A 15,728-nucleotide genomic window follows, 5' to 3' on the forward strand; every position below is an offset into this window, starting at 1 on the left:
TCTAATTATTTTCCATAAACTTTTTCTATGTATGCTATCAAAAGCTTTTTCAAAATCTATAAAGTTAATATAGAGTTGTCTCTGCCATTCAGTGCTCTGCTCAATAATATTGCGTAGCGTGAAAATTTGGTCGATGCAGCCTCTACCTGGTCTAAATCCAGCTTGTTCTTTTCTCAATAGTTCATCTACAGATCTTGCAATTCTTTTGATGACAGCTTTGGCTAGTATCTTACTTGGGATAGAAATCAAAGTAATACCTCGCCAGTTATTACAATCATTTAATGACCCTTTCTTTGGTAATTTTATGATGGTTCCTTTGTTCAACTCATCTGGTACTTTGGTCTTATTCCAGATATCTTGGAAGATGGAATGGAGAATTTTTGCGGATAGGTATGGATCGTTTTTAAAGAGTTCTGCATTGAGATTATCACTACCTGGTGCTTTGCCACTTTTCAGACTTTTGATTGCTGTTATGATTTCAGATATTTCTGGTGGTTCTGTATCTGTGTCAAGCTCTACTTCTGCATCTTTAATTTCCGGTTCTTGAGAAGGTGGTGGCCTGTTAAGTAACTCTTCAAAATGTTCTGTCCACCTTTTTTCTTGAGCGCTTTCTGAGGTTAATATGTTACCCTGTTTGTCTTTGACAGGTAAATTTGGAGATGATCTATTCTTCCCACATATAGTTCTTGTAATTTTGTATAATTTACTCTGTTCTCCTTTCTCTGCTGCTTCTGCATTATTTGCTAGCTCTTCCATAAAATTCCGTTTGTCTGTTCGAACTAGTTTCTTAACTTCTTTTTGTATTGAGCTGTATTCTTGTTGGAGTCTTTCTTTTAGCCGAGGTGATGTGGTCTTATCTCTTTATATATCATTGTCACTAATAAATGAGCGTAAATTCTAAGCAGATTTTGTTTTTGTCAAGGAAGGCTATTTATACCCTGAACTTGACTTAGAGATCGTCGGCAAGTGGGACTCAACCGGAAGTGGATATTGCCACATGGAACTGCCTATATATTCCGCGGTCTGTTCTCTTTACCCTCCCCTTTTCCACCTCGCAAATTTACTTTAGTATATCGCTCCGCCGCCGATCAATATGTGATGCTTTATTTTTCGTAAGAGATGGAAGTATTATGACATCAAAGCTTATGTAATATTTGTTGAATTGCAATATTTATATGATTTTGTGCTTATCTTAAACTGTTTGAATTTTGTCTTAGCGAGCAGGACTATTTTTTCTAATTGACCTGACACAGGTGAAACACGGTACCTCCAATAACCGAAAACAATATAGCGTCGGAAGGACAAGTGACTAATTTCAAGTTACTGACGCCATACTGATTATTACAGACTTTCGTTAGGTATCTAGAAAGTGCTGGAATACTAATAAAAACTTATTTGTAAGTGTATTTAAATAACACAGCGAGCAATTATACCACAAAAACGTGTTTTATTGAGGTTTTCGGTTAACACCGAGGTTTTTGGTTATTCGAGCAATTCACAAGAAGATGTCGGAAGGTTTTTAATGACGGATTTTGTTTACCAGCAATGTACTCTTTGAGTTGTTAGTATATTGTTAATGTCTACCTTTACAAGATGGGTCCTGTAGGTTTGAAAGTGTTAATTGTTTGTTTATTTGCCATTGAAACGCCTGACTACATGTAGCTCTTACAGGGCGTTGAAATAATAAGAGTATGTGGTTGTTCTAACACTGTTTAATCAAGATGCATATCAAGATGAAATTCCCTCGCATGAGGTGCAAATGACTCATCAAATATCAAAACTACATGTAGCTACTTCGCATCTCTGACAAATGTATGTCTACCACTGACAACTTCAAGTCAACACAACCTTCTACAAACTCTAAGATAAGAAATATATGGCTACCGACTAAAAAGAACTCACTAACCTATACAACGGAAATTTCCCTCCAAAACTCAACTACATAAGGGCATCCCTCCTTTTTATGGGAAAATTATTATTTTCATGTGTAAAATTGACAAAAATGGCAAACAATGTTCTAGCACCCCCTTTTTCTGAGGAACCCAAGCTGCCACCCCTCATTTTCAAAGTGTGGATCCGCTTTTGCCAGATGGGTCCTGAAGGTTTGAGAAAGTGTTCTAGTATTTGTAAATTACAGGTATTTTTGTGAACAATTTTGATAAAAAATATTTTTACATATGCTAAGGGTTTTCAAATTGTTCTATATTGTATACACATTGTACTTTTACATACATGTAAATCCTATATATATCATGTGTGTTTGATTTGATCCCAGAAATTTAAAATGCAAGCAATGTTAACATGAATAAACATACAAATGTACATGTAGCAAACAATATGAAGTATTTAAAATATAGAAAATAAAAAATTGAATCATGGAATTATTAAATTAATATGATTTCGAAAGCAGAAACATAAACAATGTCTGTTTCAAAGGTAAGAATGAAAGGCAATGTAATTAAAATTAGATCTTAATTGCTCCCCCTTTTTTCTATGTCACATGAAGTCATGCAACAAAGGAAAAAGGGGGAGCAATTAAAATCTAATCTGAATTAGACTGGGATGAAATGAAGCCATGTGGCATATTTATCACGTTCAGTAGTTGATATATCAAAAAGAGGGATATCTAGTAAAAATTACGTATTTATATGTAGCCAAACAAGCTTTTAGAGTATAGAGTCCCCGCCTATGACATTACTGCTGAAAATTTTCCTAAATAAGTTAAAAACGATTTGATTACATTTTTATTGTATTAGAAATTGCCCCATGCTCAAATTTTCAATCATTATCATTGTGGCTAACCTGTGATTTAAATACCCTTTATCACACCCCTAGACTTATATTGCATACCCATAATCACAAGCCTATACCTATTTTATGTACCCCTAGACCTATATTGCATACTGTACAAATGTGTATCACACCTGTAGACCTATATGGCATACTGTATATCACACCCTTAGACCTACATGTATATCGCATACCCTATATCACACCACTGGACTATATCGCACCTTCAGTCATACATAATATGCACATCATATACTGCATATCACTCCCCTGGACATGCACATATATGGCATACCCTATATCACACCCCTAGACCTGTATGGCATACCATATACCACACCCTTAGACCTACCGGGTATATGGCATACCATATATTACGCCCCTAGATCTATATGGCATACCATATACCACACCCTTAGACCTATATGGCATACCCTATATTGCATCTCTGGACATAAATTGCATTCCCTATATCACACCCCTAGACCTATATTGCATACCTTATATCACACCCTACACAGAACATACTTGAAGTATAATTAAAATATATATTTTGATGAACATGACATGCCAAAATCTGTATCTGATGAGGTATCAATCCTCGACCTATATCACCCCGCGACCATTAGCCCTAAGTGGGTTGACATAAAAGTCTTGCGTTGATACCGCAGGTGATACAGATTTTGGCATGTAATATTCAGTATGGAATGTACATGTGTATTATATCCATATACATGTAAGTCATAATTGATTATCAATATGGTTCTTTTTTAGTGCATTGTCAAGATATACATTTAGAATGCAGATCTTAAAGTTAGATACAGGATTTTCATGACACATGAAGGACACAGTCAATTAGTTTAGAAATTCTAAGTCCATGAAAGTGGATTGAAAATATGATGGATATCAAGGCACCCAAAAGTAGGCCTTTCCTAAGAGCTGATTTTTTAGGAACATTCATACATGTACAATGTATTAGGTAAGTGAAGGTATACATAAGTTTGTTCATATACTTCAAATGTACACAATGATTTAAAATTTTCAGAACTGGTAATAGGTCTACTGTAAACATTGCCAGTGTAGAACAGTTGTCATATGTCTTAGCAAAGTTTGCAGTTTACATTTGTAAGTCTGTGAACAAGAAATTTATACTGAAAACTTAAAAAATACATGTGCATGTACTCTAACTATGGTTACTGGCATATGCAGTATAGTATTAATTAAAGATTTTATACATGAAACTATGATATTTGTAATATAATAATACATGTATCAAATTTGTTATTTACTTTACAGTGTGACATTAATTGCTCGTAAATAAATCAACATACAGGGATGGATCCAAATATTTTGAAATGGGGGGTCCAGACATCATTATAAATCATCAGGTAACTAGAAACCATACATGGGAGAAGCCCTAAAGCAATATCAGTAGTAAACATTCCAATTTTTGTATTTAGAAGTTTTGTCTATTACATGAAATGGCTTTAATTTATTGTTTTAAACTCACCACTTCAAACCACTTTAATGATTTTCCTGGTTATGAGGGGATGTTGTTTTAACAATGACCACCTGTCAGTCAGGTGAAAAGTAACCTATTCTACTCTTACTTATGTTACCTGTTATTAACAGTTAGTGAAACAAAGATGTGCTCATGAAGTGCACTGTACTACATTTTTGTAAAGTTTGTTATGTTTTACTTAAGATAAATTTGAATTATTTTAGAGAAAGATGTGTTTATTTTTTCTTAATTAAGACAGCTGATAGAGATATTTTAAGAATAACATTTCAGAGCACTAAAATATGATATATATTTATTTATTAACTGTTTATAATGTAGGACAGAAATTATAATGCTACAGAAATACTGTTTGCAAAATTTCAATCAACCAGTACTGACTAGGTGGCTTATAAACAGTAAAAACCTGGGACAATGATAACCATGCAACCTCAATTTTTGCCTGATTTTGCACACGACTATATATACATGTAAGAATATTTCTCATCAAGAGGAGGTTTCTGTACTTCCATATGATGTGGCTAAAATACATTTATATTTTCATGCATTTACATATTGCAACATTTTGCAATTATCAAAGGCATTGTTATCATCTTTTCCTTGATTTCTTTTCAGTTGTAATCCCTTTTAAAGTTTCCATAGATGTAGCGAGAAGAAAGCAAAAGCAAAAACTATTTTTGTGCTGTGACACTATGTAGGCATGAAACAAAGTTCATGATTCTCAATGCTGGTACATGTCAACATCTCTTAATAAAAACTACAAATATGAAGTCTGATTTCGTAGCACTTATTTGTTGGCAAAACATAAGAGTTAATTGTATTTTAATATAATAAAAACCAGTGAAACATTCATGCAGAAAAAAAGTAGGAAAGATGGATTTATATTCAAAGTGCATTTTTATAAAGAAAGACAAAATATTTCCTGTATTCATTACATCTCTTCATCCTTGACTTTCCATCTTGATTGGAATATTAAATTGCTAATATATATGAGGTACAACCAAAGTTTTTTTTAGTTTAAAGATTTTTAAACTGCATAGTAGTTTTGATAACAAGAGTTTGTATCCTTGTTTGAATTGAAAAATTCTAGAGAAAGGTAATTATTTATTGTAAAAAAGTGTATAGTTTGACATTTGGGCCTAACCTAGACAACAATAAGGCAAGCTTTAGTAAATTCTGTTTGAAAACTAACAATATTGACATACTTGTTCATTTAATCTATTACAAATCACTGTCAAAGAGAGCACAAACAAGGAGAAGTTTTTTTTTTTTTTTTTTCATTTTTCCCTCTAGATTAGGTCCTTGGTCATACTAGCTCCCTGGATTCATTTCTACTTCATGCATCTCCAACCTGAAATTTCAAAGTGTGGATTTTTTCTTACTTTGAAAATCCATATAATATTGATAGTCAGTGATTCACAGTGGAGATCATATTTTTGAAGAAATGCTGGTATAGATGTAAAGTGTCAAGAATTTTGAGGACATAAAAGTAAACAGCCAGAAATACAAAAAAAAATATAAAAGAAAAGATCCATAAATGCATTAAAAAAATTCATTTCTTTAAACAGATGGTTCTCTTTAAAATGAGTAAGTTTTTTATCGTTTTTTTAGCTTACAATTTGGTTTCATGAATTTTTAGGAGGTCTTCCTCGACTCAGTGCCTCAGCACTTTGATTAACTGATATTCTATCCAAAGTTTTTACAAAAGTTCTAACTATTTTTTTTTCTTTTGACGCATAATTTCAAATGTATTTTCATTTTATGGTTTTCTTTTAATTGTCGTGAACATAGATTTCAAAATAAGAATTGATACACAATTCAAACATTCTTTTGACAAACGCCTTTCGTATATTCAGAGCTGACCGACACGAATCCAAAGAAACTTTTAATTTCAAACAATTCAGAAATAAACAACCGCCAAATATACGACTCGAAGCTGTACACTAGTTTCATAACTCTTACGCCGTGCTCAAACAGGAGTGAAGGGTTTAATAAACAGTTAACTCAATGTAATTATTAATCTGTAATTCAAAAGACTAAAACATGTAATGTGCGCACATAATATGTAAATCATGTAATGTGCACACGTTAGAAAGTGTCGCTAAAGAATAGATAGCCGAAAAAGTACAGGTATTCGCATGGTTGATTTAAAAAAAATTAATAATAGTGGAAGTTGTTAACGTCGTCAACACAGAGACGAATTAAATGTCTGAAGTTCTAGTTCTTGACAGCATTTCTATTGATTGATTCAAAGGAACTGAATGGCGTATCAACAAAATACTGCTAATATATATGTGTGTTCTGACATAGGATCTGTTTAGGTGATGTGGTAAGGTTCTTTAAAATATTAATTTGTTTTATAGTTATTTTCTTAGTATGTATGTAAAATAACAAAGAAAATAAAAGTGTGTAAAATAGAACAGTACACCAACACTCTACACAACGGCGTTAACCCGGTGTATCGGTTATTTAACTTCATGACGATCACATCACCCAGGTTGAATACGTGAATCAATGTCAACCTGTGTACAATATTGAAGTTATCAGATAAAAACAAAAACGTTTAATAAGGAAGTAATTCAAATGATGATGTTGTGAAGTCGGTAAGCTTGTGTTTCTTTCTTGACTATGTGTTCGATCGCCGATTTGCATAATTTGCCATTTGACGGGAAGATAAGCCATATATATATATATAAAGGTCTGAAAAATTCCCAATGATGTTAGAACTGTCAAATTTGCGACAGTTCTAACATCGTCGGGAATTTTTCAGACCTTTCGAAACGTTTACAGATCTTCCCTGTATCAATTTGATCCGATGGAGCAGTGTAGCGAATAGAGGCGTCACATTCTGATATATATAGGTCATTCCTTCTCGTAGGATTAATCTAGGGCTGTAACTTAGTACACGATGTATGGTAGTACGGGACAGTTCATTTAGGTGTTATTATGTAGGACGAAGAGGAATGATCCGGCCACCGAAAGCTATATTTTTATAGCATAGCTGGCCGAGTGGTCTAGGGCGCTGGACTTAGTGCAGGCGGTATTGCCATAGATGTCACAGTGGTACAAGTTCGAGTCCCGCGGAGGGAACGACCAAAAATTTGCATCGCAAATTTGACAGTTCTAACATCGTTGGGAATTTTTCAGACCTTTCTATAAGTTTACTTTATCTTCCCTGTATCAATTTGATCCGATGGAGCAGTGTAGCGAATAGAGTCGTCACATTTTGAGACGTTTATATATATATATATGCTTTATGTCCTATTAAAAAAACTTGTCATGATATTTATGTTGCAAATTTTTAGGTTTTTATTTGGTAATGAGATAGTTTATGTCTTGATAGGTATTTATAGTAAAAATGTCACCATTTTGAAGAATTTCTTTGTTTTATGGTAGGTAATAGGTATTATGCCTGAATTATGAACCATTTTATAAACTAACGTGCCTTATCTTCCGATGATGCAGGTTTATACTAATAAATGTGACCGAAGAGGAATATCGTAAATGTGACATTATATAGCATATGAATTATGAACAGTGCTTAAATATTGAGAAACCATTTAATCATGAAAGCAAAATGTTCAGAACTCTACTAACTGTCCAAATATAATTGTCAATGAGAGTAGATACTATATAATTTGCATTAAACTAGAAAAGCCGTCCCAATAGACCCTTTTGTGGTAAGTTGGTGAGCATGCCCAATACACACTTCCGCGAGGTAGAGCTTGGGTAGAACAAAAGAATTTTCCTCGCGGAAGTGTATATTGAGCATGTTCTCCGCATGCTCATCGACTATCCCATCGTTAGCACAAAAGGGTCTATTTAACTATACGAAATATAGCTTTAACATTAGAAACCTTTTCCAGTTTAAAACCTATGAAAACCAAGAGTTGTCCAGTTCAGAGAATATAATGGTCCAACATAGAAACAAACTCAAAGCATCTTTTATAATTATTTCCTTTAATTCACGAATAGAGTCGAGAAAAAATGCCTATCGTTATAGCAATGATCTACGCCAGCATCTAATTTGAACAGAAATACCTGCTCTAGTTGATCTGTTCTGTCTTATGAAATGTTTATTGACGTTTTATGAATCTTGCATGCTAGAAGATTTATATAAGCTTTAAAAAAATGTGATATTCCTAAGCAGTTATATCTTAATCGTTTGTAAACTGAAACAATTACTCTATCCTCAAACAAAGTTCTGCATATTTGGGAATCAATCTGCCTATCAGTCTGTCTGTCCGTTCTTTCATTTGATCACATATCTTGTAAGTGCAAATTTTATAAATCCTTTGGATTTTTAAAATAACATTTTAAAGGCATGTAAGGCGTCAAATGTAAATGTGCAGGAATAAAGATAATCTTGTGTCTGTAAAGGGGGGTTATTAAGGGCTTTTACATGAAGTAAATCCTTTGGAAACAAGTGTATTATTTTTGTGAGCTTTTATAATTCTATGTTTATATATTTTCAGACTGATACTGAAGGCATGGACGTTGTACTTAACTATGCCGATGAGTATGTGTTGACTCCATACGTCTATCCTACATCTTGGCTAGAAGAAAATCCAATCCGACAGATCATTAGCCTACTTCTGATCACTAATCTGGGAGGATATGCCTTGTACTTCATATTTGCTGCTCTCAGCTACCAATTTATATTTGACAAACGATTGATGAAACACCCGCTTATATTAGAGGTAATTTGACTAGTGCTTTGCTCTTGTAATTGTTTGTTGAAGAAATTCTTATAAGTCTTTTGAATTGTATCAGTTAACAATTACAGAAATGCCAATCTATAGAAGAACGACTTTTTTGGAGGCTGATTCACAGAATTGAAGGAGGGGTTCTTAACTAAATTTTGCTCAGTTTTACCAAAATTTTGCACGAAATTAACAAAATTTTCACACCACCGAACTCGCCACTGACCTTTTATTAAAAAATGAACATCGAGATACTTAAAAAATATATATTGCCAATCGGAATTAGACGAAATAGTACAATTCGAGTTAACTTAATAATGCCAGGGTTGAATGCTTCATTAATATTGGTAGATTTAAATTTTTTAAGTTTTCGTGTGTCATTATGAAGAAATGTCTCTTTTTTCTTGTAGAAAAAATATACAGATTAGCTATATGGCAATCACGAGTTTAAATACGACAAACCCAAGTAAATATGGCAAAACCTCCAAAAATGTATACCTATCAATATACTATAGTAAGTACCAACAGGACAGATATGGTTAAGTTTATCTACATTGATATCTTTCAGAACCAGGTCCGAAAAGAGATTCTGTACACATGTCAATCGGTTCCAATCATGAGTTTGCCTACCATCAGTATTTTCTTCTTAGAGGTCAGAGGTTACAGCAAACTCTATGACAATGTGAGCGATACTAGATTAGGTAAATACAATCCTTACTTTTTTCTGGTATTTACAAAGCATCAACCTTTTCTCTGTATAAGTATAAAAATGTTTGTCTCAAAAAAGCTATGCAAGTTGTACACAATTATGTGAGGATAGTGGCAAATCCTGTAAATTTAATTACTGCATGTCATCTATATAATCTAAGCAGTTTACATGTGTTCCTGTCTGACCGTGTATCAGTTCAAAGTTTCATTGTTTATTGGGCTTTTTTCTCTGAAATCCGATTTAAGACATGTGATTCAGAAATTCCTAAAATCGGAAGACCATGTTAACTTGCATTTTTTTTGCAGCCTGAAATTCTAGGCTCCCTTGCAATTTATAAATTTCAATTCCCATATTTTTTTTCAGATCCACTTATTTTAGGTTTAGGATCAAAATATTTTATGTCACCGTAAGCCAGGGATTTTCTCTACTGTTTCTGAACATTACACAAAATATAGTCCATAGATATATATAATATCTTTTATATCTTTCAGTATACATTTCAAAATCAGTAAATAGGTTTCACGCAATTATTCAGATTTTAATAATTTAATATTATTGCAACAAATGAAATTATTACTCTAGTCTCCGAATCATGTGAAGATTTGAGGGATTTAGCCTTTGAAGAATTTGTCAAGAAACATTCATTGTGTTAAGCATGTTCATTTAACAAGCTTATTTGTCAAATTCTTCGCCATTTCATGAAGTTTTACCAAGTAAAATTGGCGGAAAAATTCAAATAAATAAAAAAGTGTTTGTTTTGGAAAATCTTAAGAACATCTAGAATTTAATTATTTTCATATGCTGAAATTGGTTTTATGTGAGCATAATTACAGTGTAGGAATAAATACTCTTTTAAAATAGTTTTGAATGTAACTGCAAATCAATTTTTTTTTGGCAGGTTTAAAATTTGTGAAAAAAGGTGAACTGAAACAAAATTTATAAGTGTGAGCGAAGTTTGACACTGTTGACTGTTGATCTGTGGATAATATCTTTGAAATTTGAAATTAGTATTCAGATTAATCATTTGAGAAAAAAAAACAATTCTAAATTATATGGGAAATATAAATTTATTATTATTGTTTTTGTGTACATCACATAATCTTTGAAATTGACTGTTTTTCCTATTTTCACAAGGATCAAACGCCTAACAGCTCTTTGATTTTCATTTATATTAGTTTCAAAGACACTACACCAGAATTTTTTTTAGTGCTTAAATTTATTTTATATTTTGGTGTAGGTTGGTTCGGGATTCTGTTCAGTGTTGTTACATTCATACTATTTACGGATATGTTGATTTACTGGATACACCGAGGTCTCCACCATAAACTGATTTATAAATATATTCATAAACCTCATCATAAGTGGAAAGTACCGACGCCGTTTGCCAGTCATGCGTTTCACCCTATCGATGGGTTCCTACAGAGCTGCCCCTATCATATATACCCCTTTCTCTTCCCACTTCACAAGTTTACATACTTGGCTTTATTTGTGTTTGTGAACATTTGGACAGTCTCAATTCACGATGGTGATTATCGTGTACCAGACGCAATCAAACCAATGGTTAATGGCTCCGCTCACCATACGGATCACCATCTGTTCTACAACTTTAATTATGGACAGTTTTTTACACTATGGGACAGAATTGGGAAGACATTTAGATATCCAAGTGCATTTGAAGGAAATGGACCGATGAAAGAAGTCATGAAAGCTGTGAACAATGAAGATATTGGTAAAAATACCAAAAAACCGAAAACTCAGTAGAACATTGTCAAATTATGTTCACAATTTAATTTATTGTCAAGTTGTGCATTGTCAAGTTATGTTCACAAATTAATTTATTGTCAAGTTGTCTGTTTTACTCATGTTCTTGTTAAATCAGTATTTTGATATTGTATGATTAAAATATTTTTTGTGCAATTATTAAATTCAAAATATGGGCATGACTCAGCAATGATGTATTAGGTATTATATATTAGTAACTGAGAATCTCAGATAATTATATGACAAAGAGAGGTTAATTGTAGTTCCTGTTTATTGCTGACCTTTGTAACCTGTGTCCATGAAAGAGCTTGTCTAAGTGAGTGCTAACAACGCTAACAATGAGGAGATATGGTACATCGTATTTATATTTATTCCAATTTGTAGATATCTTCTATTTTTATAAGTTGTCTGATAAAATTTATGAGATATCTTATATACTTTATAAGATATCTTATAACCGAATTTTATAAAGTATAATATAGTATATTAAAATCTATAAGATATCTCAAAAACATTGGTGTTGAAATGGAAAATGGGTGGGACACAATGATAATAAGGTCGATAAATTTTGATTGCCATAAGTTAAAGGGAGGGATGGGCAGGGTCTGGCAATTTAGCTTCATGTGGCAGAGCGCAAAGGTTCATACTCCTATCGAATACCATAGCAGGGTTCTTTAACGTGCGAGGAACGTGGCATCTTGCCCAACACGGTGCACCACTATGATTTGCGGTCAGGTTTTCCGTATTATAGCCTGATAACCCCAGCATGTAACACACCAGGGTTACACCATTCCACCACCTTGGGCACACATCCCAGTTACTTTGTGGGCAGAGCGCCTAGCGACCGGTTAGGTTTCTGAGCACTATGCAGTCGCCTTTTACGACAAGCTTAGCGCTGCTGCAGGCCTATTCTTTTAACATCCGGACCTGCACGGGATTATTTATATAACGACATATTTAATATACTTTCTAATATATCCCATATGTTTTATAAGATATCTTATACACTAGACATTATATAAGATATCTTATAAAAATAGAAGATTGTAAGATATCTACAAATTCGATCTGTCAATGCTGTTTACCCGAGGGACAAAAGAAAAGTCACTTTGAACCAATTCTAGAAATTATTACTGACGATAATACAATAAATGTTCTTCAAACACATTTGATATGCGACTGCAAATTCAAGAAAAAAATATACAAGTATGTACACTATTTCTCAGCTCGACACATCTCTCAATTTGGATTTTAATTAGATATTTATCACAGCATATTAGTTCTTACCATGAATAAATATGGAAAAGTGGTGATATTCTACACAACTTTACAGACACATTTTGAACAAACATGAAAACTAATAAATTTACCAAGATAAATAACAAGAAATACACATGTATGAGGGTAGTGTTTTAATAGGTGCAAGGCATAATACAGATTAAATACATCATATGCCAGACTCGTATTATGTTAAAATTGAATTATTTCCCTTTGCATCAAAATAACTTTTTTCGTTTAGTGGTCTCAGTATCGTATTAATTTTCCCATAGACTTCTATAGTGAAGTGCATATTTTTAGGATTTTTAAAAAAAATATGTAAATTGATTCAATAAAACTTTCACTTATGTAGCATTTCTAAGGACATGTGAAAAAATAATTTCCCGCAAAGAAAATAGGGTGAGTCCACGAAGATCGGACAGAAAAGTAGTCTCAAACTATAAATAGCCATTTTCCCTACTTTCACTTTCGTTTTGCACTCACCAAACCAACCTTTTCAGTGGAACATTTTTATGATATTATGTTAGATTTTCTTTTAAAAAAGTTATACATCTTACAGTGTGATGTTTGCTTTATTTTATAAGTCATTGTTCATATCTTCTGACAAAATATTAGTTTGTAGAGAGGCAAAAAGAAAATGCACTATATTTTTATAGCATCTATGTTTTGACGTACACCTGCTCAGGGATATGCAATACGATACTGGTACCTAGTTACTAGTATATGAATTTCGTTGTCAAAAATAATGTAGACTTTAATATAGAACCTCGTTTATTACAGAAAGTTATTAAACGTCAATAGATACCGATAAGTCAGAACCAAGCTGACGCTACTTAAAAAAAAACCTATTAAACTTAAATTTTTATTTCAAAGCAAGTTTTAATCTCCAATTACTTATTGGATGGGGATATCCCCCCCCCCTCACAAAATAAAAAAAAAACAACAAAAGCAAACAAAACAAAACAGAAATCAATCACAACTTTTGTTCTGGTGAGGTAAAATTCATTTCAGATCGACGTCGCACGGTGATCAAGTGTCCACGAAAACTGCACCAAACCACAAGGGCTTGCTCCCACTATCAAATATGCTGCCCCACTAGTATATAACCTAGAAAAAGGTGATCTCAGTATTGGGGGTGCCTCGCTTCAATCACAGGGGCCTGCTCCCACTATCAAATATGCAGCCCCACTAGTAGGTTATACTAGTGGGGCTGCATATTTGATACTGGGAGCTATTTTCAGAACCCTGTTGTGGTATTCAATAGGAGTAGGAACCTTTGCGCTCCGCCACATGTGGCTGAATTGCCCGACCCTATCCATCCCTCCCTTTTTCTTGTGGCAATCAAAATTTGTCGACCCTATTATCCTTGTGTCCCATCCTTTTTTCATTTCATCATCATCATCATCATCATTTCATATTCATTTTATCATCCCTTTCATGTTCATCGCCTGAATATTGCTGAAGTATTACTGCTCGGGCGTTAAACCCCAACAATCAATCAATCATTGAAAACACGTGGTTGGATTTACCCGAAACTTTGCATGGTTGTTTGTAACAATTATCGGAAGATCAATTTTTTGGTGAATTTTCTATTTTTCTTACTAAAAGTTATTGTATGTTAACGTCTTTCGTAAAATGCTTGGCGATGCGCAGCTAGATAAGACTGCAGAGTATAAACCCAAAACAGCTGTTACATGCATGGAAGCATTGCGTAACCACACCTACCGGTGCACTAGTCCATGTTCTGTTTTAAGTTGAGTACAGGTTGCTCGTTTACTTTCATTTCTTTGTAGGTGTTCTTTTTGTGCGTCTATTTTCCTTGTATAGTCGTTATCCTTTGATTATATTCTTTGGATTACCGTTCGAGTCCCGGTTCCTTTTAAATCAACCCTACATCAACTATGGTTGATACGATTTCATAGCGATTTAAGTTGTATAGGTTTTATAAAATGCTTTCCTTTAGCCCCTTTTATAAGAAGCAAGTGAAACTCCGATTATCAAAAACAAAACAAAACCTTCCTTAAGTGGAATGAAACCCCAATGCACAATTTCGTATAGAGGATCCAAGTAATTAAATATTAGTCTTTGTAAGAATCATGCAAAGTCTGAAAATGTAATAAACACCAAAAAAGCCTACACATTTTTTATTTTTGTAATCAATTGTGTACGAGTGTCATTTACAAACTTATCTCCGTTAATTCTACAGTACTATATAATTTTTTATCTCATAAGAACACGGGTTATATGATTCACCCAATGACAATTTCTGTTAACTATGGCAATTATATAATAAAATAACAAAAATGAAAATATATCGGCTTTTCACCCATGATTTTTAACTGAAGTACTACTTTAAAATTAGGTGGATCTGGTTTTGAGTCCCCTAATGTCTGAATGATTCCCTAAAATCAACCCAATCTTTCCTTTTATGACTTGGCACTTGCGTAATTTTATTTGATAAATTAATTGCTTGTTTCTAGCCCTTAATTCCACAAAAAATCTATTACAACCTACTTTTGTGGTTTGGAACCTTGTTTAAAGTTGTTGAACGAAACCAAGTGTCTATGGACGATAACAGCGTCATACCATCATATGACCAGAATAATTTGCACTGGTATGGAAAGGACGTCTTTTTTGCTTTACTCATTATATCCCGGGAACATCGAGCTTCTCACTTTATGGATTTGTTAGTCATGATCTCAAGATCTATTTGTAAGTTAAAAGCTGCCAGGTGACTGTCTATGATTATTAAGACAGTCAGTAGATTCTGTTGGAGTTAGCTGAATCCCCCCAATAGATCTACTGAGCGTCTAGTTGTAATACTTTACGGGATCTTGTAACATTTTTGTAAGATTTTGCTCATCTATATTGTGGGGAAAATAAATTAATCTTTGTATCAACCTATATTTCTTCGTAGTTTTTTGGAAATCATAGAGGTAACTAGGTAAAATCTATTTTTGTCTTGGTG

At 33.3% G+C, this 15,728-nt stretch overlaps 1 protein-coding gene across 3 annotated transcripts; it reads left to right on the top strand.

Annotated features, from left to right (window-relative positions):
• Window positions 1-1,322: 1,322 nt before the first annotated feature.
• Window positions 1,323-11,672, top strand: LOC148615591 (lathosterol oxidase-like). Of its 3 annotated transcripts, none has more exons than XM_088581983.1 (4): window positions 1,323-1,397; window positions 8,785-9,009; window positions 9,581-9,713; window positions 10,959-11,672. In XM_088581983.1, the coding sequence occupies exons 2-4, from the start codon at window positions 8,800-8,802 to the stop codon at window positions 11,480-11,482; spliced, it is 867 nt and encodes a 288-aa protein (XP_088438109.1). In that variant the 5' UTR covers window positions 1,323-1,397; window positions 8,785-8,799; the 3' UTR covers window positions 11,483-11,672. The 3 variants fall into 3 exon arrangements, with proteins under 3 accessions (XP_088438109.1, XP_088438107.1, XP_088438108.1); XM_088581981.1 differs by lacking the exon at window positions 1,323-1,397 and adding an exon at window positions 6,360-6,638; XM_088581982.1 differs by lacking the exon at window positions 1,323-1,397 and adding an exon at window positions 6,749-6,912.
• The last annotated feature ends 4,056 nt before the right edge of the window (window positions 11,673-15,728 follow it).

The sequence above is a fragment of the Perna viridis genome, chromosome 5, assembly GCF_037379345.1.
Source record: "Perna viridis isolate PV_CMFRI_1.1 ecotype Kerala chromosome 5, ASM3737934v1, whole genome shotgun sequence".
NCBI classification, from domain to species: domain Eukaryota; kingdom Metazoa; phylum Mollusca; class Bivalvia; order Mytilida; family Mytilidae; genus Perna; species Perna viridis.